A 25,572-nucleotide genomic window follows, 5' to 3' on the forward strand; every position below is an offset into this window, starting at 1 on the left:
TGTTATATTCTATAAGTTCTAAATCTAACCTGAGGAAGTGAGGAGAAGAAAAAGTCTTCTAAAACGTATTATTACGTATATAACGTCATTAAGCTTAGGCCACTAAGTGGTCTATGCTTTATAATCCTTAATTTATAGAGCTCTTTTTATAAAATATTTTTATATAAGGATTTATATAGTTATCTCTATTATTAGATTTTATAAAGAATAAAATAGAGATTATTTTATTATTATTTCTTCTTCTTATTCTTATAAAAAGGAAACCTTATGCTAGCAGCTAGACTCTTAATAATAGCTAGAAGAGATAATACTAGCATAACTAGAAGGATATCTCCTAAAACCATTAGGAAGATACACTCTGCTCCTATATATAGCTACTAAGGCGTAACTAAGATATAGAAACGTATTAAATAACACTATAATAAAATAGCTATATAATAAGAAGTATCTTTAGCAATTAGGGACTATAAGGTTTATATAAAAAGTAAACCTAGCTAATATTAGCCTTATAGTAAGATATAGCCGCTCCTAGTGCTATAAATCGTATAGGAATCTATCTTATTAGACTTTATTACTAAGTTACCTAAGTCCTAAGAACTAATAACTAAAGTCTACTATAATAGTATCCTAGTTATTATTAATAGACTTATAAAGTACTTATACTTTATCCTATATATAGAGTCTAGTACTATAGAAGACCTTACCTATAAGTTTCTATAGATAATTATTAGCTAATATGGAATGCTAAAGGAAATTATATCTAATAGAGATAAGTTACTTACTTCTAAGTTCTAGAGATCCCTAATCTTATAGCTTAGATCTAATTATAAGATATCTACCGCTTTTTATCTATAAACTAATAGCTAGATAGAATAAATCAATTAGATTATAGAAACCTACTTATACTACTATATTAACTACTAATAAAACAATTAGGTCTAACTACTACCTATAGCCTAGTTTGCCTATAATAGCGTAATAGGAGAAAGTATAAGAGAATTACTATTCTATCTAAACTATAGATTTAATCTAATAGCCTATAGAGAACTATAGTAAGGCCTAGTAGCTTTAAAAGCTATAGTAGATATTAATAAACTTAAGGAAATCTAATAGGAACTCCTAAAAGAACTTAAATTTATATATAAATAAATATATAAATATACTAACACCTTAAGAGTTAAGGGACTAACTCTATAGGAGGGGGATAGTATCTACCTCCTTTATTAAAATATTAAGATAAAATAACTAAGCAATAAGTTAGACTTTAAAAAACTTAGACTTTTTAAAATTATAAAGAAGGTATCTAATATTAACTTTAAGCTTATACTACTAGAAATAATAAGATATTATCTAGTCTTCTATATCTTACTCCTTAAAAAAGCACTAAAGGGTTTAGAAATATAGGATTATATTAAAGTTAAACTAGAATAAAACTATAAAGTTAAATAAATTATTAACTATATTTAAGAATAAGATAATATCTAATACCTTATTAAATAGAAGGGATATAGATATAAAGATAATATATAGGAACTAGCTAAGAACGTCACAAATATATAAGACACCCTAGAACAATACTAGACTCTATAATAAGCATAAGAAACTAGAACTCCTACTATTCTACTAACTATAGAACGATAAATAGGACCTAAATAACTATAAATGCTATAGCCCCATATCTACATAAGAATAGAACAAGACTAACTAAGACAAGGGAAACCCCTTATTAAACTAGGGACCCCAGAACCTATTAAGAACCTCTAGCACCCCTAGTAGTTACTATAGGAGTATTACTAAGTAAAGGACCTAAATCTATAAACTCCTCACTTAAACTAAAGTCTTACTACTCAGGATCATTAGGAACCCCAATAGCTTATAGATCACTCACTACCTACCACTTATAAGCATCCAGCATAGAAAGCACCCTATTATCTATATTAATCTCCTATATACCCTACTTAAAGGCTTTAGTCTACTGCTAATAAACTAACTTCTATATTATATAAATCCAACTTAAATAACTAGCAGCCGCAGCCATCTAAGACTAAAGATAAGCCAGCTCTTAGTAAAGAGCTAGTAACTCCTCTCCTACCTTTTCTTCCTTTTTATCCTATTCTTTCTACTACTTATTTAGCCTTTAAACTATAGAAATAAATTAGTAATAAAAATAAAAATAATATATAGAATAAACCTATAGGTAGACGCTATAAGGACACTATTATAAGGCTTCTTTACCTTAATATAAGTATAATAACGTAATAACTTCTCTCTAAAACGATATAGAACCTTAGCATAAAAACAATAAGTATAAAGCATATTAGCGCCTAGGGAATAAGACTTAATATATTCTAGTAAAGCCTCTTACTTATAATCCTTAAGCTTAATAGCTTAAGATTTCTTTTTTAACTTTTAAATATAACCTAATATAATATTAGTATTATAAAAATTAGGAAGTAAGATTAATAACTCCCTAACCTAAGAGATACTACCTATTTATATTAATCTAAGGGACTAAACCTTTAAAGAGGGGACCTAATATTATAACCTATTAGGTATAACTAAGAACGCCCTACTAAGATACTAAGCAGTTAGGACAGCACCTTATATATAGGATTATAGGAATATATAGAGTTCCCTTAGAAACGGAAGAACTATAGTATAGGTTATATAATAATAAGAGGGACTAACTTTTAATAAGCAGTCTTAAGATAGGACTAGGGTTAGGACTAACGTTCTAAGGGCGGTCTATCTTATAGGACTAATAGTGAGATATTAGTCCTAGGGGTAAAAGGACTATTTAGGACTTATATATAGGATGGACTTAAGTCTAGTTAAGATTAGACTTCTATAGCTCTTTAGTAATTAACTTTATAATTACCCTTACTAATACTTTTAGCTATACCTAAGTAATAATTACTCTATAACTCTTATTAAGGCTTTAACTAATTACTAAGCCCTTTAAAGACCTATAATTACTTAACTAGGCCTATAGAATAACTATTTACTATTTATAGTTCCTAATGCCTAACTTACTACTAATATAAACCCACTATTAGTTAGCTAGCTATAATATATTCCTTATTAAGGTCTTACTCCCTCTAACCTTAAGAGTAAGGCTATTTAAGTAAGTATATTACTATATATACTATAAAGCTTATTAGGATAGAGTTTTATTCTTTTAGAATATTAAATATTAAATATATACTTATTAGGTATAGTAAGATAATATTAATAGCTAGATTATAAGGGTAGCTATATTATATTGCGCGGCGTATTGCATTTGTGGTGACCCGCATTTCGAGGCGTCCTTGCAACTCTAGCCGCGTTCAATCCAGTCTCGTCCTAATCTTCATCTTTCACCTTCGACGCCGCCCGGTTGACTTGTTATTTCTCGGATTTTCTCAAGACTGCCGATCAAAAATCCAAACAGACCACAAGAGATCAGCGCAAAGTACACCCACAGAAACTCTATCATCTCAATCCTACCCACGTACTAACGGTTCCCAGGATGCCGACAAGCGACACGACGGAGAAGCGCGAGGACGTCTCCGTGAAGAAAAAGAAGAAGAAGAAGGGAGCAGCTATTCGCCCTGATCTACTCGCGTCTCCCACTCCAGAGATCAAGGATGAAGGTGATCGTGCCGCCCCCATGGCGCGACCTGCCATTGCCGATCTCTTGTCGCGATGGGATTCAACCGCACACGAGGTCGACAACGCGAACGAGACCTCTCGTGAAACCGGAAGCCCTCAAGTAGGTCAAGGTCGTCCATCGTTTCCCGTGGGTTCCGTCAAGTGGTATGCAAGCCATCCCGACCTGGAGTTCCTTCCGGGCATGAGGTTTGGCTGGAAAGTCAGCGGAAAATTTGCTGCTGTCGGATTCCGCATGTTCTTTGGTGGGCCTTATCCTGCCTCGGCCGAAAACCAAATTCGAGTCGGGACGAGAATCCAGCACTACCTGAGGACCTTACTGTCAGTACCCACGCAGATGACGGGAAAGGCTGGTTTTCAAGATGTCATTTTGTCTGCCGTTTTCGAGCTTCAGACGGGAACAATTTGCGGATCATGGAACGAGACTCATACTTACGGCGTTCATTCCGCGGTCATTATGATTTTGGTAAAGGCGAGGAAGGCATACCTTCATCAACCGAAACAAGATGACAACATCGAGGGTTTTCAAAGGCTGTTAGACACTCTGGATGAATGGATAGTGGTGTTTGACGAAAGAAAATACCAGGGTCTTGGAAGAGGTGCGGCTTCAAAGCTTGCAGAAGGTAACATATTCTTGTTTTCACCGAAAGAAACTCAAAATCTGACATCTTACAGATCTTCAACCACTCAAGTATAGCCACAAGATGACTCGCAAGAGAGCCCGCAATGATACAACCTCGACTCCCTCGGACAGACCTGAGAAGAGGCCAAGAAACTCGGCGCCGGTTTCGGACGGGTTGAACATACAGCCACACCCAGAAAGCAATCCCAAGGCTGGCAGTCCAGATGTTGTACACGACCTTGGTTCTCAGCTCTCGGGGATTCAGGAGACGTTCAACAAGAAGCTGGGTCGGCTTGAGGCCGCGAAGGAATCCTTGCAACAGCAGCTGGAGTTGCAAAAGCAGGAGAGCAGCCAGAGAGAAGCAGACCTTAATTCCATCATCACCGATCTGACGAGGGAGAGAGACACGCTTCGAGACGCAGCAAGTAGCACGGCGAACCAACGGAACGATATTGAGAGAGCGGAAAGACATGCAAAGAAGGCTTGGGAAAGCTTGAGAGCTATGAAGGAGCGCTAAGTCATCAACCTTGGGCGATGTAGAGGACAAGACGTGCTGGTGTCTTCAGGCTATGATTGGATGACGGAAAATGGCTGGTGGGCGGAACGTATTGCAGGAAGACGACATCGACGTCGTAGGGTCTTTATGCCCAGGTCGCAGAACACCACGTTGCTTTTGGCTTTGGCGGAATAAACGGCTTGACTTGTAGAATGACAAGCTGCGAACCGTTCAGCGACTGCAAGATCATGTATCAGTATGAAATAGTCGATGGCTTTTGAGGCTTTCCGTTTCCAAGGGGAAGCACGATTCGTCCACGCCACATCCCAGCCCGGACCCAAAAGCCGTGGCGGACTCAGTGTTCAGTATGGAAATTCCCAGCACAATGTCTGACAAAAGATTCTTTTTCTTAAAACACTTGTTATCTCTGGGGGATGATACTCTTACTTTCCGCCTCGAAGACAGGTTTCAAGGATTGCATGTGATACAAAGCAATACACCCAATTTCTGGAGTTTCTGAAGCCCAAGAACCGAAAGAACCACCCATCCGAGGATTCTACTGGTAGTTCTTTCCGCAGTTCTGAAGACAAGCACCTTCCGGCACTGGCGTTTTCTCCTTTGTCTTCCAGTACTTTGACAACATCCTGCAGTGCCACGCATGCTAATGATTGTTACGTTCTGGATCCCCAGAATATCCCGTCGTTGGTAATGAACACTGAAGTCAAATGTGTTCTAGATTGACTTAAAACTTCAACTTGTTCTGCTCCTTATCTCGAAATACAACTTCCGTCACAACTCGCTGACCACGGAGGGATTCCAAAACAGCTCCCTTGTTCCGCCAAACATCACAAGCCTACAGCTCACACAATCACCTTAAATCTTCAGCAAACAGTACGCACAGATTCCTTCCGGAGAGAAAATGATTCCTCCCGAGACTCCAGCCGACATGCAGGACGTACAGCAAGCACGAACGCGATCGAGACGAAGGCAAGAGCGGCGGAAAGAGAAACGAAATGAGAAAACCCAGAATAATCTGGCATGGAGCCGAGCAGCCCATACGATCACGGGTCTTTCTTTCCCTGGAAGCTTCGATAAGTTCATCGTCCGTCGCATACGCATGCGTACCTTCATATCTGTGCTGGCCGGTCCGAACACCGCGACATCCTTATCCGACATCAGCCGAAGCTTCATCCTTGCCCGCCGGGCCACCGCCATGTTCTCAACGGCGACCGGCCTTCTTCAGGAGAAACCTCGACGACTTTGGCATCTCTCACACGTCTGGGAATGTGCTATCCACAAGCTTGCGGCTCGGGATCCCGAATGGCGCGTGGGATATGCGGTGGAGCATATCTGCGATGTCATGGACGCCTTCATACGCGCACGACAAAGGTTTCTTGAGACCCAAAACACGACGAAGGACTCCCTCTGCCGAGTAAACCAGGACTTGGTGAACGCTCTGGACGAATGGATTGAAGTCGAGGCTGAGTACAGCTTTATGTCGAAGACCCGTCGCAACGATTAGCTCGAGCCTCGAGGGCCTGATGATGCCCAGTCTGCCGGATCTGCGGAGCATGATTCTCTTCAACTTGGGGACCTCAAGCCCGCTTGGCAGATATACAACGACGAGAACAGAACAAGTCGGCACCATAAACTCTGCTCGGACGGAGGTAAGGGGAACTTCTTCTGGTCAGCTTGGAGCGCAAGGTTGGCAGGGAACGAGGAAAAGGGGAACAGCGTCTCTGTTCAGTCAGACGAGATTCTATCAGGAGGCATCTCAGGGCCACCTTCGACCATGAATCGAGGACCGTAGAGAAGATATCGACGGAAGAGTAGAAGTTCGATGGATATTCCGCCCAAAGTCTGGCGCAGTCGGGATACATATGGGCGTTTGTTGTCGATCTGTAAGGTGGTTTTCTTCTCTTTCTCATTACACGCGATCGATATTCTTTTGTCAAATTGCAAAGTTTTCAGACCGCCGTCCCTTAGCGCCGAATCTCTGTTGCAGGCAAAACAGAAGAAGAAGCACGTAGAAGCTCCCAAGTTTTGCTCGGCTGCTTGCTTGCCTCCGCAGTTCCGCCAGGCAGGGTCCCGTCCATGTGGGTCCCGGCTGCCCGCGCCTTCCTCATCTTCCATCATCACCACAACGACCAAACGCAGCAAACTTCCGGTGACGTAGCTGTCACGAAAATTCAAACGACAATTGGAAACCACCAGCGAGGGAGAATACGGGCAAGAACTCGGAAGACGATGACGAAGAAGCGACACTGCCACAAGACGCCCGCGACGATGGGCAGCGGCTCGAAGGCTCTCAGTACCCAGCAGCACCAGCCGTCTGAGGATACTTATATCCCCATAATCAAGGGCATCGTCAAGGGCATCCATGGCCTCAAATTTCCAAGCGGCGCCATCATCGCTCCTGAAGCTAGAAAGACCTTCATGGTCTTGTTCTATGAGCCTGAGCCGCTTGAGCCCCTTCAGCCGCTGAGTCTGAGTGACCAGCAGAAGAGCCTGCTTGCCGCATCTCGCGCCACCGTCCTTTTGGAGACTGCCATTGAGCTTATCAGCAAGCCGCATGGTTCTGTGCTCACCATTTGGCGTGCTGGTGCCAAGGAGCTGCTTCAGAAGAAGTTTGGCACGGCCAATATCAACCCGGCTTTGGTGGCTACTGTGATGAACGCTCTTGTTCGCGCGCGCCAGTCTTATCTAAAGCAGCCCACACCTCCAGGACCCCTTGAGGCTAGCTTTGGCCCTTTCTTAAGGGCCATGGATCACTGGATTGCCATTCGAGAAGCTCGCCCAGGTACGCACCACGATGCTAGTGGTGTTGGCGGCGGCAGACACGACAGCACACAAGCTGCCATGCACTTCAACAAGCAGGGTGCCAAAGAGAAGAAGGGCGAGACTCCCAACCAAAAGAAGGACACGAACAAGGAGCCCACAGCAGGTAAGCACCTCATTATTCTCCATGCTGAAAGAAAACACATTCTTTGTTGTCGTTTGTGTTCTTGCCTGGTATTGTTGCCTCTGCTTCTTGTGGAGTATTCATTTTCCTTCCAAGTTGGCAGCCTGGAATCTTCGCGCATATTCTGACGCAACCCGCAGATCACTCAGTCCTTGACTCGGATGAGCCCGCTCTTGCCGCCTCCAACGAGAGGATCGACTCTCTCGAGGCCGACAACCAGCTTCTCCGCACCCACAACGGGTCGCAGTCCGACAGAATCGACGAGTTGACGGAGAATGGCAAGAAGATGTGGTACGAGCTGCGGCGCCAGGTCAACCCGATCCAGCGGGCCAAGGGCCAGCCTGAGTGGGAGGAGGGCGATATGGACAAGTATCTGGAGAGCCTCGACCACTTTTCGTACGAGATGGAGGAGGACGGTGAGCTTTGAGGCTGCTCAGATTGCACGAATGACTTTGGGTCACGAGACGGGATGTTCTTGAGTAGTTTCGCCGTGGCTCTGCTTGGCTTTTGGCCATTTTCTTGCGTTGTCTGGATTATAAAGATACCCGATAAGATGGTATATTTTCATGATTCTCGAGGTGTTTTGATGACTTCGCCGTGAGATTTGGGATATTACATGGTGAATATAACGATGAAGATGGTTGACGAAGATCGGGGGTGACGGAGACGATGGGTCATGGGTTGTGAGGGAGACTATGTGCCGAAGACAATGAGCAACAAAAGCGATGGGATGAAGATCATGGCTGGTTAAAAGGATAGGCGTTGAAGACGATAAGTGACAGAACTGATGTGCGGTGAAGATGATGGGCAACAAAAATAATACATGGCAATGAGAGGGGGGAAGGATGATGGGTGATGAAGACCATACGGAGACGAAGACTATGAGAGATGGGTGACAAGGCTAGTGCCCGTAGACATGATTGAGTGCTTCGCAATGGAGAATCCCGCCCTGGCCGGCTTCATTGGCCCTGGGGTACTTAGTTCAGCATCCCGTCTGACGTTGTCACCATGCTAGCCACAGGTGATGGGAAGTTGGCTCAGATGGTATGGATTGGCCCCCTGCCCAGAAGCTCAATGAGATCCTCCCGCCGGTCACCTTTTGTGTTTTCAACTCATGGTTTCACGCGCTTCTACATCTTTTTTTTTTTTCTAAAATCTAGTTGTACTAAATCTTTCAATATAATTTGACAAGTGTAGTGAAGTAATCTGCATTTTGGGGTGGAAGTGGATGTTGTGATGTGGTAACGTGACCTCCCTCCCACGGGGTTGTGGTACTTAGGTCTGCAATCTTTCTGGTATTGTCACATTGATAGCGACTGGTATAGAGGTTGGCTCAAAGGGATAAGGACTGGCCCCCTTAACCCGCCGAGGATCCAAGCAAAGCCTCCCGACCGCCACTTTTTGTGGTTGGGTTCGATTCACGCTTGTGCCTCTTCCTTTTGTTTTTTTCTTCTCCTCTGTCTCCCCTGGCTCTCTCGAGGATTCGTTTTCTTTTCGTCCTGCAGCATTTTATCTATGAATATGATGAAGTCTATGGCCTGAGTCTCTTGATGTGCCGGTGTCTTCTTCATTTTTGGCTCCTGCCTTATGTGTGTATCTCAAAATTCACCTCTCTTGCCGGTCTCTGAGCAACGGACCCACCCCATCTCTCAGCTTACCTTACACCAGCCCGCGCGAGCAGAGGCACCTCGAATTCAGGTAAAGCACATCACTTCACATTCTTGCGGCCTTTGACCTTCCAAAATCTCCCCCCAAACGTCCTTCTCGCCTGCATCAACTTCGACGTCGCCATCATGAGCTCACGCGCGGAGAGGGAAGACAGGTCCCGGAGATACCGGCGTAAGCGTCAAGCTCCCTATGCAGCTCCCGGACGCCACGCAATTGCCTTACACAACGACGCCATCAGATCCATCCCTCGCCTTGAGTTCTACAATGGCCCCGTCGTCCCCAGAAGAGCGGCGTCCACATGCTTCTGGTTGCTTACCGACAGAGAAAAGATCTTCTTCGACATGACTGAGCTTGACAGGCGTATTGTCACTGCGTCACGCGCGAAGACAATTCTCGGCACTGCCATCGATGTCGCCAGAAAGCCGAATCGGATGCACTGGTCGATCGTCGGCGTTTGGAAGGAAGTCATGGAAATTCTTCACCGTCACGATTCGTCCTGCTGGCTCGACGGCTTCAGCGCTGAGCGTGTCACGGACGTATTCGATGCTCTCGTTCAAGCTCGATTGGCGTATCGACAGTCTTCTTCGGCCCAAGAAATCGATTCCATCAAGGATTTCAAGACCTTCCTGAAGACCCTTGACGATTGGATCGCTATCAAGGACACCATCGCCTACTTGGACAAGCCCCCCCGCCCCACTGCCAATCAAATCGACAACTCGGCCATCAAGAACGAGGTCGACTCTGATTTCGAGGCTTTTCAGGAGATTCCGGTATTAGAGCCGGTTCAGTGGATCCATCGCACCGGGGCTGGCCGTCGTGGCATGGTTCGAACCGAGTCGCAGTCCGAATCTCCTCAAGGTACGGGACGATCCCACCTCGGTGTTTCTTCCAGTCAGCTAATGTCAACACAGTTTCCCCCGTCCAGTCTCCGATTCCACGTCACATTGACAACAACTCTGCCCCCGCCGATGCCGCTGGAAGCATCACCACCACCACGGCAACGCTGCAGTCCATGTACGACGAGATCGAAGCCTTGAAGAAAGAGAACACTCGAAAGAGCATGACCGTCGAGATGGCGGAACTCGAGATGTTACGCGACGAAGTCGAGCGCCTCCAAGTGAAGAGCGCCGCAGACACCGCCAGGATCCGCGAGGTTGAGGCCGAGCGCGAGGCCCAAGACGCTATCTCGGGACAAATGAGCACGGTTTGCCAGAAGCTCCTGGACAACAACCACGAACTTCGGGCTGAGAACAACGCACTGCGAGCCAACCAAGATCAGCTCTGGATGGACTACCGACACTACGCGAACCCCATCCAGAGAGCCAGGGGCTACCTCGAGTGGGAGGCCGACGACCTGGATCGCTACCTCCGCCGGGATTACAGGACTGCTGGCAATGAGCCTGAGGTCTTGAGTCCTTAAGGAGCGAATGATTGGAGAGAAGCGAGACGTATATGCGTCAGAGATTTCATCTACGATGCGATTAAGCTGGCCAGGAAGGCGCGTCGGATTCGAGAAAGAAGGCTGGGCATTACGTGCAACTATGGAACTGTTTGAGTCAAAGGAGTTGGTAAAATACGTGTGGACTTCCATAGCACATAGAAAGCGTTATGCGTCAACGACTTTACACACATCATCCTTGATCAATCACCACGGGCGTCTTTGTGAGCCTCATACTGATCTGCTGGACCAAAGGTGACCATGATTTCTTCGAGGTCTGACCCGACCCCGCCTCCAACTCAGCACCACCAGAGCTGTTCCATTGTCGCTCAGTAAATGAAGCGATTAGAAGTATTCTTCAGAGATCGGCCGCAGAATCAATGTCTTCCATCAACATTTCAAACACCGTCTGGTTTGGCTGAGAGATTGAGAAGGTCTCCTTTTCCTCAGATTTCCCCCCTCCATCAACGACATCAAATACGGCAGAAGCTGATTCTAAGTGCCTCAACCACGTTTCCACCAATTTAAGAGATGAGGCAGGCTGATCATGCGGCACCTACGAGTGTTGTTAGAACCATCCCTCTAAACGATTGCTGAAGAACACTTACCATGTGACCAGCTTCTTCGATCTCCGCAAGCCACAACCCTGGTGCTCCTTTGAATCTACCTCCACGGCCACCGCTTGAGGCATTCCACGAGACATCTTGCCATTGCGCCGCCCTGAACGCCGTTCGACCTTCCCATCTGATCTGGCGCAGGCCCTCCAGGACGCCATCGGCGTTGCATATGATGTCGGTTACACCAACGTAAACCAGGACATCGAGAAGGCTTTGACTTCCTGCCGCACGTTTCTTGCTCGAATGAGCCAATATTTTCTTGAGATCCTTGATTGCTGGTGTGTAGAAGTCACCAGAGTCGAAGTAGTTCTTCTCGATGAGCGGGCTCGACATCTCCCATCGATGCTTACGACCTCCTGTCTGGGCCGGAACTTCTAGCAGCTCCCTCATGATTTCGTCGGAACTGAGGAAGCCAACCATCTCATCAATGTCGGGGTAGCAATTCTGGGGGCCGGGGCAATTTCGGAGTCTTCTGTCGTAGTAACTTCGAGTCACATTCGCAAAGATACCGACGTATTGGTCTTGGCACAGCTTCTTGGGAAGGGCGCAAAGGACCGAATCGTTGTCTTCCAAGGCACATGCGCGTGCGACCGCTTCGCACCTGTCGACGACCTCCAAAGCCCTGGAGCAGTCTTGAGGGTCCAGGTGAGGTTCGAATTTGTCGCGATATGATACGCAAGACACGTCGTACATCGACGCAAGCTGCTCAGGGGGACTGATCCACGGGTTCCCCATCATCAGGGACCGAAGCGGGATGGTGTGCTGAGACAATCGGTGGTCCGGGGCCGACGTCAGGAAGTCGTTGTACTCGAGGATCGTCGACGCGAGGGATGGGATGTACCGCCCAGCATATGACTCCCCTGCTAGGTGCAAGTCGACGTCAGCAAAAGCCGGGAAGGCTTCGTAAAAGAGTCTGATAAAGGTGACGGCGTCAAGTGACGACTCTTCGGCGCGTGACGGATATGATGTGGCGTTGGAATTGTCGTCAACATAGGAGAATCCAACGCCGGCGGGTTGGTCGAGATAGATGATGTTGAAATGCTCCGTCCACGAATGAGGGTTGAACTTGGTCCCATCCGGCCCATCGCTCAGACAAGGGCCGTTCTCGTAAAGCATGCCATGCAGAGAGCTGCCACCTGGGCCGCCTTGGAACCATATCATCAACGGCGTGTCTTTGTTCCGATTCCTGGCCTCGTGAAACCCTATCACATAACCGTCAATATGAATCATTCTAGTACTTGAAAGGGGGTAAGACAGACAGAAAAACAAATGGCGGTCGCCAATGTCCGCCCAGCCGTTGTGCTGACCGGCCCCTCCATTGCAGAGAAGGGCGTCATCTGCAGACCAACTTTTGACGCGTATTATGTGGTCGCTAAACTTCGACGTAATTGTCTTATATCCTGTCGTGGTCGTCGTCAGGCCCCGGACGGTCTGATTGGTGAGGGCCACGCAAGCCAGGATGCGCGTCAGCCATCGTGGGCACGCCATTGAGCTTGGCGTTAACGGCTCAACCTGGATGATGAGAAAAGGTCGTTTTTTTTTTCTTATTGATGACCAATGACAAAATTAGACCATTGGGATGGAGATGACTCTTTCCCACGATATTACGGTGAGCAGATTGCGTTTAGAAGAAGAGCGCGAGGCCAATGCCTGCGCTGCGTCGTTCCCGTTTGCCCGAACAGGAAATCTTCCTGCAACAATGGTGTGTGGGGCCTGCGGTGTGGGGGCCTGCCGACTCCGCTCCGGGAGGCATCATTCGGACCACGCAACCGAGAACAGCTACACAAATGGCAAGAGTATTTATCTGCATTGATGGCCTAGATGATCAGTAAATTCCTTCAGATGGAAGAATCATCACAATCTCAACTTCTCACCATCAACACACGCATCATGTCAGCCGACAACGCCCTGCCAGCATCCCGCCGGGGACGACGGAATGTAAAACCAGATCTGATGATTGACCTCAGCAGAAGACTGGAGAACGATAAATACCACCCGTCCAAAAACCCGAGAGGTATCATCGATCTTGGCTCCGCTGTCAACGAGCTGATGTTTGAGGATATCGCGAGCTGGACCAAATGCAACCTGAAGAAAACCGAGATCAGCAATAGTACGTGACTGGCCTCAAGAGCTCCGCATCTGTTTATTGGGATCTGACATCGGAGTCATAGGTCTCGGATACGACGACACTCAAGGATCTCCAGAGCTCCTCAAAGCTGCAGCAGACTTCATGAACGAGAATTTCCACGCCCGGATTCCCCTGACCGCCGACAACATCCTTGCAGCTAACGGCGTGACAACCTTGCTGGACACACTTACCTACAATATCGCCGATGAGGGCGATTCCATTCTTCTTCCGACACCCAGCTATGGCATGTTTGCCCACGACATCTCCGCAAGAAACGGGATCCGCCTGGTCGAGGTTCCTTGCGATGACATACCCGACGAACGGTTCACTGGGCCCCCACCGTCAAAGGACGAGTCAAGCCGTCAATCTGAGCTCGTTTCTCGTCTAGAAAGCGCAATCGAGCAAGAACTCGGCGAGGGCCGCAAAGTGGCTGGGATTTTGCTGGCAAACCCCGAGAACCCGCTGGGTCGCTGCTACGCTGCCCACGTGCTACTTCAGGTATCACAGCTGTGCGCGAGGTACAAGATCCACCTGATAGTAGACGAGATATATGCATTGTCGGGAGATCGCTTCTCAAGTATGTTGAGCTTGGGCTTGGACGTGAACTTCAGGAACGTGCATGTGCTGTGGGGCATGAGTAAAGTAAGTCATATCCACGTTTGATCACCAGTGGGAGCCGACTACGTTGCCCGCTGTCCATCTTTATCCCCATGCTGACCCTCATCTTTTGAAGGACTTTGGCCTTGGCGGAATCCGACTCGGGTTTCTCGCGACGTACAACCAAGAGGTACACGATGCGATGAGAACATTAAGGTTAGTCCATCTTCTCAAGGCAACTAGGTGCATCTCTGACGTTGCGTAGCATGTTCGGTTGGGTATCTTCGTTCAGTGCAACTGTGGCGACGAAGCTGTTGTGCGACAAGAAGTACTTCAGGGAACACTACACCCCGACGTTCAACCGCCGCCTCAAGAAGAGGCGACTTCTCGTTGAAGGCGAGCTGAAGAAGTTCGATGTCCCTTACGTAGAGGCTGACTCAGGCTTCTTCATGTTCGTGGACCTATCAGAGTGGATGGACTTCCTGTTCACAAAGTACGGCAAGGATGGCGAACTGGAACTGTTGGAGTACCTGATGGACAACCGCGTCTTCCTTGAACCTGGAAAGGTAAGTCAGCGGCCACGGTTTGCTGTTCACTGGACTTGACCTCGAAGATACTGACTTTGGACGTGATCTAGGCCTTCTTCTCCAAGGAGCCAGGCTGGTTCCGTTTGAATTTTGGTGGGGATAAACACACGGTGAAGACCGGTCTCCAAAGACTCTTCCGATGTTTGAGAGCACTCGAGGGCAAGGAAGAGCCTCTCACTGTCGACGATATCACGCCGTATCACCCACCCCCGCGCCATCTGGCGCATATAGTCGCCGTGTGAAACTCCATTCCGGTGTCTGAGTTCCAAGCAGGCGGTATCGGAAACTCGGGTGCTGTCATGAGGGAGGGTCGCTTGACGCGTGGGGAGATCTACAGATCAAAGACATGGCCGTTTCTCGCAGCATAAGAAATACCGGAAGTCTGACTCGCCCTCGGCGGATGCATTCCGGGGAGGCTTTCTGCCAGCTGATGTGTGCACACATCACCTTCTTCTTGCATGGCGTTGGGGCAGCCTAATTGGTGGAGATCAGCCCAGCGGATGGACGGCCGCCCACTCCGCCTGGGTCGGTCTCGGTCTCGGACCTCTCATCTTCGGATCGTCTGAGGTTTGTCTCCAATACTCCGGTTCGTCCTGTCTTGTTTTATGTCGATCCTGGATTTAAAGCCGGTACATCGATTGCAAACAAGCCTGTCTCCGTTTTGCACGAGTATCAAGGAATCCTATTTCGAGGGAATTGAAATATTGGATTGTAAATAATAGGCTTACGCAATTTTCAATCATGACATTGGCTGGTTAATCGTGCAGCACAAGTGCGATATCCTTCTCTGTGGCTCCGTGAAATGATGGTTTTTCTTCCAACCTGTTCATTCCCATGTCCATTAAATATTCTCAAAAAGCTCCGCAGGATAGAAAACTTCAGAGACTGAGCTCTGTGTGTATGAAATGCCGGTGGGATGATACAAGGCGTCTGAAGTTCCGAGTCAGAAGTATTTGATGTAAAGATCTGTAGTCGATGTTCGTTACCTAGCATCGCGAGTCAGCTCAGATCATAAACATGCTCATAGACTGACAGATAAAGGAATATTTATACTGACAGGTTATTCTTCTACTGCTCAAAAAATGTAGCTTTTCTCGCAGCATTAGATTCGATATCACCCAATTTCCATTTCATCTTCAAAAGTTATAATGACAAGATGCATTTCCCGACATTTCTCTCTATTGTCGCCGTTCTTGTATCGGCCGCGGCAGCGCAGCGCGGAATCGGAGGTACGTCAACCTTGGAGTGGGACCCTCCGGATTTGGGTCGGTTTTATTTTGGTCATCATAATAACAAGATCATTTCACCAGGCGAGTGTCGGAATGATGCGGACTGCATCAGGTGTTTGAACAACAAGACGCCACTTATCTGCAAGAGTATGTCTCCACTCTCCACGCCATTTCCAGATGTCTTGAAGCTTCGTTCTCCATGTACTGATCAGTCAAAGCCGATGGCACATCCACGACAGGGAAACGGTGCGGGGCCGTTGACCCTCCTTGCCGGCCTTTCTGATTGCCCTCGGACGGCAGTAGCATCTTGTTTGGTGACAAACGCTTTGTTTGGCAGGCTGGGCCTTTGTTTTCCGCATAGCGGAAATTAGTCTGGAATAGATTAAACTGGCTTCGAGATTGAATATCCTATCTACGTTGTTCTGTGAGACTCAACGACATCTTTACGTGAAGCCTCCAATCTGAGCTGCCGAAGTTCACAGTTGCAGCCTACTTGATTCATTTTACAGAACAGCTTTCACGTACAACCACAATCTCATGTGACGTGGTTACGTACCGTAATGTGAAATGACAGCAAGTACCTGGACTGATTATGTGACCAAAGTAACCATCGTACCTGGGCTCGTACTGCCTTTTCCGTTGCGACGGGCCCGAAATCCGACACCTGAACTTTCCGTCTGTGTCTTGGGGGGCTATGGCTGCTCCTGGTGCGAGAATATGGCATCAATACATTGTCGTTGATCAATTTCTGTCGTGAATCAGAATGAGTCACTCCGCTGAGCTTGGCGTGGGTTGCAAACGGCATTGCGGTGATTAAGATCGCAGTTGCGGGCTGGGCTGTTGAATCTTTGTTTGATACCGGACTCCGAGTGTTTTCATGCTGTGAACCTTATTCTGAGCGACATTCCGAGTGGTAGTAGTTCGATGTTCGGCCGGCGTTCGTCCGGCGTCCTTCGCAACTCCGCTACCTGTTCGCGGGGACCCCGCTACCGACGCAGGCTGCAACCCCAAATCACACAGAAATGATGTGCACAACTGGATTCACCGTGAGCAGGTTCTTCGCTTAGACTTGGGTATTGGCTAGAAACATCTGTACACAGCTTGATATGAGTTTTCACCGGGCCAAGAAGTTCGACAACTCAGCCGGTGTCGCTTAGCTTGGTGAGAATGGCTAGTTTAGCGTTCAACCAGCGGGACGGACCGCCAACGGCCTCCGTTAGAAACTCCGAAGAGTTACAAGCTCGCATTCCTATCCTGTTTCCCGTGAACGTATTGTACGAATGTTGTACTTCCTACGAATCATCGTCAATGTTGAGGCTTGTAGGCAGAGAAGGACCTGCTGTCTTGAAACTTGCCTGCCAACTTGGGGCTTATAAGTCCACGACGAAAGTCTGAATACTGTTGTTGTGAACGAACATAGTTTTGGTTCAGCTAAAATCTTCAACAAATCACAGTTGAGTCTTTTTGATGACCCGGAGTAGTCCATTGTGGGTGTCATTAACTCGGACGACAGCCGGGGGCAAGCCAACGGTTCCACATGTCTAAACGAAGGCTGCATGACGCGCATCACTCAGGCTTATCTGATTGGCTATTACCTGGGTATCGTCGTAAATCTCGAGTCAAAGCACGAACACCCACGCTAAGGTCCCGGGAGTGATCGGCAGCCGGCCCCACATTCGGGATGTCGGACGCCTTAATCAACTCTCCGAAATACGAATACGGCACTCCATCTGCCGTGCTCCGTCCGCCTCAAGCCGCGGAAGGCGTGGTAGCCACGGGCACTAACAAGACCACCTTACCTAACCCCCCGCAAAACCAACATATCTGCCACTCATATTGCAGAACGGGCGGCACTTCGGGCGGCAATCGTACCCGCTCTACAGGAAAAAAGCTTGGTCCTTCCATGTGTATTCGTAGACGACGTCTGGATGTTACAACAATGGAGCTGCTTTCAGGGGAGCAAAACGGCTCAGAGAGCAGTGGAATCGCAGTTTCGGTTCTGAAAATGTCCGCAATGACGAAGTTTCATCGCAAAGATGGGATTTATATCACGGCATGTTCGTCCGGCTCAGATGCCTGAACAAGTCAACACCATCAACAGACGAAAACACCAAGCACACTACACACCTCACACAACCGAAGGAACTCGACCGTGCGATATCGACCGAACACTATTGCAACAACGAAGGCACCCCCTTTGCCACAATGGCCTCCCAACAACCACTCGAGTTGGGGCTCGGCGCCTACTCCATCCCATCTCCTACGGAGAGGCCGATCCCGTACCTCGCCACTGTCTTCCTGTTCATCGTGTTGTTCTACACTCTCGGCGATAGCGGCCCAAAGCTGTCAGAGATCAACCCCCTTCAACCGTTCGAATTCACCAATCGACGCCGCATGACTGAGTTCATCCAACAGAGCAAGGAGTTGATGCTCAAGGCAAAGGCAGCTTTCGGAAACAACCCTTACAGAATGCACTCAGAATGGGGAAGCTCCGTGGTTTTGCCTCCCGACTTCATCCATGACTTGCGCAGCGACCCCCGCCTCGACTTCATGACCCCGGCTCGCGATGTATGTACTCCTCCGATCCGTCTACAACAGCACAGATGCTGATACAGGGCTACTCAGGATTCCCACGGATACATTCCCGGATTCGAGCCGTTCAATGGCAATCCAGGTAAGTACAAGTTACGCCTTTGGAAACTTATCTTTATTTTCTAGATTCTGACGATAGTTCTTCGACAGAGATCCATAAAGTTGTCACCAAATACCTGACAAAAGCACTGAGTATGACCACCTGCCGAACCACGCAGAGAGATGACATCCAGGGGCTGACAAGAATGTGCCCATAGCTAAGCTCACAAAGCCAATCTCCGAGGAGGCTACCATCGTTCTGAAGCAAGTCCTCACGGATTCGAAAGGTGAATGACTACTTTTCCGGCTCCTTAACATTGATGCAATGGCTGACGTTGAGTCCCAGAATGGCACGAGATGATTCCGAAAGACGACATCATTCGCATTGTCTCCCGCCTGTCTACCCGAGTATTCATGGGGGAAGAGCTCTGCCGCGACGACGAGTGGGTTCAAGCTTCCTCGCAATACACCGCTGCCGCCTTTTCCGTTGGATGGGAACTCGGATACTACCCCCGCTGGGCTAGACCATACGTTCACTGGTTTCTGCCGTCTTGCTGGGAGGTTCGCAGTCTCCTGAGCCACGCCCGGAAAGTTCTCAAGCCGCATCTCGAACGCCGAAGCGCCAAGAAGGCGGCAGCTCTAGCTCGCGGAGATAAGAGCGTGGTCTTTGACGACGCAATCGACTGGTTTGAGGAAGCCTACAAGAACAAATACGACCCCGCGAGCGAGCAAATCACGTTGTCCCTGGTTGCCATCCACACCACTAGCGATTTGCTTCAGCAGACCATGCTCGATCTTGCGCAGCACCCAGAGCTATTACAGCCTCTTCGCGAGGAGTTGGCTCGAGTCTTGAGCGCAGAGGGCCTGAAGAAAACGGCGCTGTACAACCTGAAGCTCATGGACAGCGTCATCAAGGAGTCCCAGAGAATGAAGCCAGTCTTGCTTTGTAAGCATTTCGATCGATCAAACTACATAATCACACAAATACTGACTGAATACTCGCAGCTACCTGGCGCCGATTGGCTACCGATGACATCGAGCTTTCCAATGGCTTCGTCGTTAAAAAGGGTCAGAGAGTCATCGTCACCAACACCCACATGTGGGATGGCGAGTGGTACGAGAACCCAGAGACATACGACGGCTATCGCTTTTTGAACATGCGCAACACCGAAGAGGAGAAGCATGCCCACCTCGTCAGCACCAGCGCGAAGCACCCTGCTTTCGGTCACGGCCAGCACGCGTGCCCCGGTCGCTTCTTCGCCTCCAACGAGATCAAGATTGCTTTGGCTCACCTCCTCCTCAAGTACGACTGGAAGCTTGCGGATGGCTCTAACCCGCAGCCTGTACCCTTCGGCATGGCTTTGCTGCCGGATCCCAGGGCTAAGCTCCTTATCCGTAGGCGCAAGGAAGAAATTGACCTGGACTCCCTCGAATGCTAGGTGTTCTGCTGAAACGGGGTATTTCCTTGTTAGCAGCTGATTTCTGTTTACCATTTTCGGCCCAAGGTTTCGTGCGAAATCTACGTTCAGATTCAATGAACACGATGTTGAACCCGATTTTCAAGCTCCTTTGTTTACTATTCTTTGTCGTCTTTTCATTGCTGTTCTCCTCTCTCCTTCCATTGCATACATAGATACGCGGATAGAAATTAGCAAATCTTACTTCAGGCTGAAGTCCAAACCCCTTTGATCCATGACTCGATCAAAAACAGTGCTTCTCTTGGCTTATCCGCCGGAACCATGTGCCCAGCGTCGAACATCTCAACAAAGCTCAAGCACTTTTCGCGCTTGAAGATGCCGATCTGTTCACCCTCCAGTCTGAAGTCCTGAAAGTCGCGAGCTTGGAACGCAGGCTGATGATGCCAACGAATGTTGTGGACCAGATTCTTCTCTCCTGCTGAGTTGCAAAACCAATCCTTGTTGCCTGCGTACACAAGGACTTGATACCCCTGGATTTGGTCAGCGTTGTTCCCCCTGGTAGATGCTGCTTCCCTACCTGATCAAGCAGATCGCCTGCCCAGCCAACAGTGTCGAACGAGACATCCCCTGATTTCTCGAAATACTGCCCCAATTCGTAATCAATGATGTCAAAGGTAACATCCTCGGGTATTCCTAGCTCGCGCTTGACAAAAGACGAGTTAAGGTACTCGGCAATCCAGTCTGCTTCTTTGTAGCATAGCCCTCCCTCGGTGCATGGCTTCCGGAAGTCGTATGGGTTGAGGCGCTCGTCGAAGATGAAGTAGACACTTCTCTTCCGGCAGTAATCGAGGACGTTATTGCAAACATCGGGATCGTTTTCCACCTTGTTGCAGATGTCCAGCATATTCTCGCATTGCGGCACATGCGACTCGAGAACGGCGCATGTGCTTCTGTTGTACACAGGCTCGTCTCCAAGACATCCAGTTGGGTAGAATCCGGGCCATTGAAACTTCTGGGACAGCTGCGCGTTGCCGAGCCCGATCCCCTTCAGGTTGATGCGAGCCTCTTTGATGTTTGTGGTGGACCGTACAAGCTGGGCCATTGACGAAGACTGGCGATGATGGATCTTTCTCGCCAGGGCCGGTACCCAAGTCCCCCCGTACGACTCGCCAATTATGTAGAAGTTTTGGTGAGAATATTTCGGGAACTGATCCATGAAGGCAGTGAGAAAGTCATACATGTCAGATGTCGCATCCTCCAGGTTGGTTACCGGATCTTTGGAATAAGAAAACCCCACATTGGATGGCTGGCTAGATCAAATGCGCGCATCAGTTCCTTGTTCAAGAGACGATTCAAGACGCAAGGTCGACGTACTCAACAAAGATGACGTTCGCATTGTTGTTCCAAGCATAGGGATTCGGCTTTGTCGAGTTGGTGCCCTCAATGATGCAGGGCCCGAGCTCCTGAAAGAGGCCGAAAGCCACGGAAGAAGCGCCGGGTCCACCGCTCATGCAGAGAATTACGGGATCGTTGGCAGGGTCGCCGCGGCTTTCTGCGAGCCAGAAAAATAAATGTTTCGTATCATTTCCTGTCCAAAATTAGGCTCGTTGTTTAACCGAGAGCTCATAACTTCCCTCACCGAAATCGTAGTATCCGACTTGTCCCCCACCAGCAGAGGCGCAAACGCTTCCCGGCGGTTCTCGAGTGCGGAACGATCCGACTGCGGCAGTGTTCGCCACCAAAGACAGGAACGCAAGCCAATTCATTGTGTGAAATCCGAGCAGCGGTAACCTCTGAAATAGGTCACCACCAAAAATCACTTGTAATGATGTTTAGTCGAAAGACGTTGGGATTGGGCGTGGGTGATTCGTGAATTAAGTTCCAGGTTTACAGCGACGCTCGGCGGGGCAGCGGGGATTGTGGATCTCCGCACCCGTTTTCCTGTTTAGGCAGATCCCGATGCAGATCAGCCGCGGTGTAAGCCGGCGAAGACGACGTCCAGACTCGATTAACAAGGGAAAGCTGGGGACTTCGCCGTGAGACCTGCACTCCAAACATGATGATGTGTGCGTGACCTGCTTGAACCTGGGATTGTGATCAGTGATCCCGGTGTCTTATCTGTGGCAGCAAAATTGAGATCTTGACTTTCCGAGTGCGCTATTGCCCTCCAACCGCAAATGACAGCATTATTTGGGAGATTTACCTTTGGCTGAAAGAGCAAGCACAGAGTTCAGACACGTTTTATGTGCTCTCGAGTTTGCCTGGACAATAGCCCTATCGCACCATTGCTGTTGACATGTTTTCGGAGGGCCAGAACTGGTGAAACAAACATCGAAATGGCACCTACTTATTCCTCGTACTTAGCATCGAATGGCTTTGTGTTTTGATAAGACACTTTTACTGTATGGCAACTGTGGTTTCAGTTTTGTCACCATACCGGACCTTTCATTGTCAATGAATTACAAGCAAATTCGCGCTGCAGAGCGACCAAATGAATTGTAAACATAAATACATATCTGCTGATTAACCATTATCAAGAGCGAGCAGACCCAAGACAGCATCTACAATCTCAAAATACAAACTGGAACCGATCTCATGACAGATTTCATCCCGGGTGAGATGCAACGAATAGAAAGATAGCCAGCAACATATCAAGCCATACTAAAAAACGAAAAGAGAATAAAAAAGGAATTGGGGCGCTCGAACTGAGAGCCCCCAGCAATCGACAGAGCGATCCGCCGTTGGGGAGGGCCACTATGAACCACTCCACCACTTATACCGTGCCGCGTAGTCGACTGCTGATGTTGCAGAGTTGCAGTGAGCAACCTCCCTAAGTAGCCTTCTCCGGCAGATTGGCAGGTAGGTAGGTGGCTTCCTTCACACGTGACCTTACCCAGGCGACTTCCTCATTCACCTCTACCTGACCGCGCTCTGCCCAATCCTATCTCACTTAGCGCGTTTCTGCTGGCAATTGGGTGCCTGCCTTCTCTGGCTGCGAAAGATCTCGCCACTTCGAATCTGAAAATTCGCAAGAAACATAAACAGGCCGTCGGCACGCGTCTACGTTTTCTTTGCCTCCCACATCACCACCACAGGATCGCAAGAGATTTTGAGATGGCGTCCTCGACAGACTTCGAGCTTCCGCTTCGTCCTGCGGCTAGCCATTATAAAATGTGAGTGCACAATTCCCACCTTTAAAATAGCATCACTGCTAAACAACCCCAGGGACGAAAGCAGTGGCTCTAGTGTTGACATTGGCGGTCACTCCAAGACATCGGATCAGTCTATTGACAAGAATCACCTTGATGACAGCGGAAACGCCTCTGAAGGCAACCAAACCATCCACGGCAAAGCTCTCAACACATTCGACCTTACTTCGACGCGACTGAGCCTCCCTCACATCAACTACTCTGGCCATCCTAATATTACTATGTTGCCCGGCCTTGAATTCAAGCTTGAGTACAATGGAGGCTTCATGACTCAGCCCAAGTCTGGTCTTCTTGGATGGATGCTTCTTCCGTACGGAGCCATCAACGAGTCTGCCTCTCGAGACGGTCTTGTCAATGTGGCCAAGCGCATTGAGCAAATTATGCTCAAAGCTCTTCGAACCTATCGTACTTCCAACGACTCTGACGCCATGGAGTTGGACACCATCAACGCAGTATTTTTCTTGACGTTCAAGAAACTGAGGAGCGATGGGAAGTCATGGAACTTCCAGAGCGCCGATCGCAAGATGTTTGCGATTATCAACGAGATTCTCAACGCCCGCAAGCGCTTCTTGTCCAACAAAGACAAAGAGTTGGAAGTTGATCCCATGTTCCTACCCTTCCAGAACGCTATCGACGATGTCATCCGCGTCGTGGAGGGTGGTCTGCGCAACAAGGCGGCTTCCAAGAAGTCATACAGTGAGTGGTTTTCGAGGCACATTGCGATGCAAAGTTGGCGATTGCTAATTATCTACTCAGACACTCTGATGGACTCTAGACGAAAGCGCGATCGCTATGAATCTTCCACCGATCCTTGGGCCCGCGTCACTAAGCAATCTCGCATCTCGGACAGCGACGCCGACGCCGAGATTGATCGCAAGCCTCTGGAGGAGCAAGTAGCGTTCTGGCGCAACAGAAGCAAGGATACCGAGGAGAAGAACGAGCTTCTTGAGATCAATCTCATGAGAGCCAACCAGCAATGTCAGCAGCTGCGAGATACGGCTTCGTGTATCGGAGCAAATTGGTCAAACCGCCTGCAGCGACTGTGGGGCTTAGTCCTACCCGCCGTCAACCGCGACTTTGAGCAGCAAGGCAAGCAAAAGTGGGATGAGAACCGTCTAGTCCCATTTCTTCGCAAGGGTGGTCTTCATGATGATGCTGATGCCATGATGGGCAAGGACCAGATTTGAGGGTTTTTTGGGGAAGTCTTGACGATTCTCGACCATGCGCACAGCACAATATATCTTGACCCCGCATTCTCCCAAGCAGCAAGATCGCGAATGATTGGGTCCAAGGAAAGGATCAGATACAAAGGCTCGGTCCGTTCTTTTGAGAGCGATCGCAGGCCTAAGAGCTAGCACTGGTTCGGTCCTTGTACTTTTATTTCATGTATCATATGTTTTCTTTCCTCCATCAAGATCCATAGGCCTCGACAGTAAGAAAAAAAGAATTTTGCAACGAATGTACATCGTGTGATTGTCATCTGCGTGTAAAGTCCTCGTTGTCTTGGGGTTCCAGGTCGGTGTTGCTTCAAACGTTCTGGACGTCGCATGTAATTAAAAGAGGATGGAAGATATCCCGAGAGAATCCAAACAGGATAGGTAGGTACCTACCTTATTGAATAAAAATGCGTCTCTAAGGGCACGCCCTTTGCCATTTCGCTGCTGATTGTCATTGGGCCACCTCATCGCTAGCGCAATCATTAATAAGGGTAGTGAGGTTCGCTTCCGTCAACATCTGATCAGGCCAAACACGGCACGGTATAAGTTGGCAGAGTGGTTCATAGTCGCCCTCTCAAACGGCGGTCCGGACTTATCCTGATCAAGGCTCGTGAGGGTTCGAATCCTGGAGCTCCGGTGGGTTTTTTTTTCCTTTTTCGTTTTTGGTCTCTTATATTTATGTGTCTCCTCCAAGAATTGATTCTTCTCGCATTTTGATTATTTTGCAATATGGCGGATGTGGTGTAATTGATCTGGTTGGAAACTTTAGACCGCGAGATGTTTTTTCGCGTTGGAAATCGACGTTGGCGACGATACTGCCTAGTACAAAGCAGTGTTTTTTTTCCCTTTCCCCTTCCTTCTTTTTTTTCTCTTTCCAGGACTGACTGCTATGTTCCACAAACTTCTCAGTGCTTTGAATTTCTTTCCCTTCCTTTTTCCTTTTTACCCTTCTCATGAAGCATCGTTCTAAGTGCTGATGATAAGGCTTGAACACAACTGTTGTCATAGTCGGAAGGGATAATTACCGCCCGAGAATGGACTTTTTCAGCTTTCCTCCCACTATCCGTACGCCCGAAGTCCACAACATCCGATGAGGCATCAGGAA

General features: G+C 48.3%; 7 protein-coding genes across 7 annotated transcripts; 5 read left to right on the forward strand and 2 right to left on the reverse strand.

Moving 5' to 3' along the window:
* Positions 1-7,052: 7,052 nt before the first annotated feature.
* On the forward strand, positions 7,053-8,155 carry CkaCkLH20_09074 (uncharacterized protein; the record flags this gene model as incomplete). Its single annotated transcript, XM_038891789.1, has 2 exons — positions 7,053-7,710; positions 7,869-8,155. The coding sequence occupies 2 exons, from the start codon at positions 7,053-7,055 to the stop codon at positions 8,153-8,155; spliced, it is 945 nt and encodes a 314-aa protein (XP_038742722.1).
* Positions 8,156-9,521: 1,366 nt separating this feature from the next.
* CkaCkLH20_09075 (uncharacterized protein) lies at positions 9,522-10,816 on the forward strand (the record flags this gene model as incomplete). Its single annotated transcript, XM_038891790.1, has 2 exons — positions 9,522-10,254; positions 10,308-10,816. 2 exons carry the CDS (start codon positions 9,522-9,524, stop codon positions 10,814-10,816), a joined length of 1,242 nt encoding a protein of 413 aa, XP_038742723.1.
* Positions 10,817-11,192: 376 nt separating this feature from the next.
* CkaCkLH20_09076 (uncharacterized protein) lies at positions 11,193-12,612 on the reverse strand (the record flags this gene model as incomplete). Its single annotated transcript, XM_038891791.1, has 2 exons — positions 11,193-11,390; positions 11,443-12,612. 2 exons carry the CDS (start codon positions 12,610-12,612, stop codon positions 11,193-11,195), a joined length of 1,368 nt encoding a protein of 455 aa, XP_038742724.1.
* A 729-nt stretch (positions 12,613-13,341) lies between these two features.
* On the forward strand, positions 13,342-15,005 carry CkaCkLH20_09077 (aminotransferase class I and II; the record flags this gene model as incomplete). The annotated part of the gene is made up of 5 exons (XM_038891792.1): positions 13,342-13,561; positions 13,623-14,221; positions 14,313-14,392; positions 14,442-14,742; positions 14,814-15,005. 5 exons carry the CDS (start codon positions 13,342-13,344, stop codon positions 15,003-15,005), a joined length of 1,392 nt encoding a protein of 463 aa, XP_038742725.1.
* Positions 15,006-18,197: 3,192 nt separating this feature from the next.
* Positions 18,198-20,062, forward strand: CkaCkLH20_09078 (cytochrome P450; the record flags this gene model as incomplete). The annotated part of the gene is made up of 6 exons (XM_038891793.1): positions 18,198-18,560; positions 18,618-18,666; positions 18,735-18,776; positions 18,842-18,910; positions 18,970-19,569; positions 19,629-20,062. The coding sequence occupies 6 exons, from the start codon at positions 18,198-18,200 to the stop codon at positions 20,060-20,062; spliced, it is 1,557 nt and encodes a 518-aa protein (XP_038742726.1).
* Positions 20,063-20,286: 224 nt separating this feature from the next.
* CkaCkLH20_09079 (uncharacterized protein) lies at positions 20,287-21,807 on the reverse strand (the record flags this gene model as incomplete). Its single annotated transcript, XM_038891794.1, has 4 exons — positions 20,287-20,571; positions 20,619-21,351; positions 21,416-21,593; positions 21,681-21,807. 4 exons carry the CDS (start codon positions 21,805-21,807, stop codon positions 20,287-20,289), a joined length of 1,323 nt encoding a protein of 440 aa, XP_038742727.1.
* Positions 21,808-23,155: 1,348 nt separating this feature from the next.
* On the forward strand, positions 23,156-24,437 carry CkaCkLH20_09080 (uncharacterized protein; the record flags this gene model as incomplete). The annotated part of the gene is made up of 3 exons (XM_038891795.1): positions 23,156-23,214; positions 23,267-23,946; positions 24,007-24,437. The coding sequence occupies 3 exons, from the start codon at positions 23,156-23,158 to the stop codon at positions 24,435-24,437; spliced, it is 1,170 nt and encodes a 389-aa protein (XP_038742728.1).
* Between the last annotated feature and the right edge of the window lie 1,135 nt (positions 24,438-25,572).

The sequence above is a fragment of the Colletotrichum karsti genome (genome assembly GCF_011947395.1).
Source record: "Colletotrichum karsti strain CkLH20 chromosome Unknown Scaffold32, whole genome shotgun sequence".
Lineage (NCBI taxonomy): Eukaryota > Fungi > Ascomycota > Sordariomycetes > Glomerellales > Glomerellaceae > Colletotrichum > Colletotrichum karsti.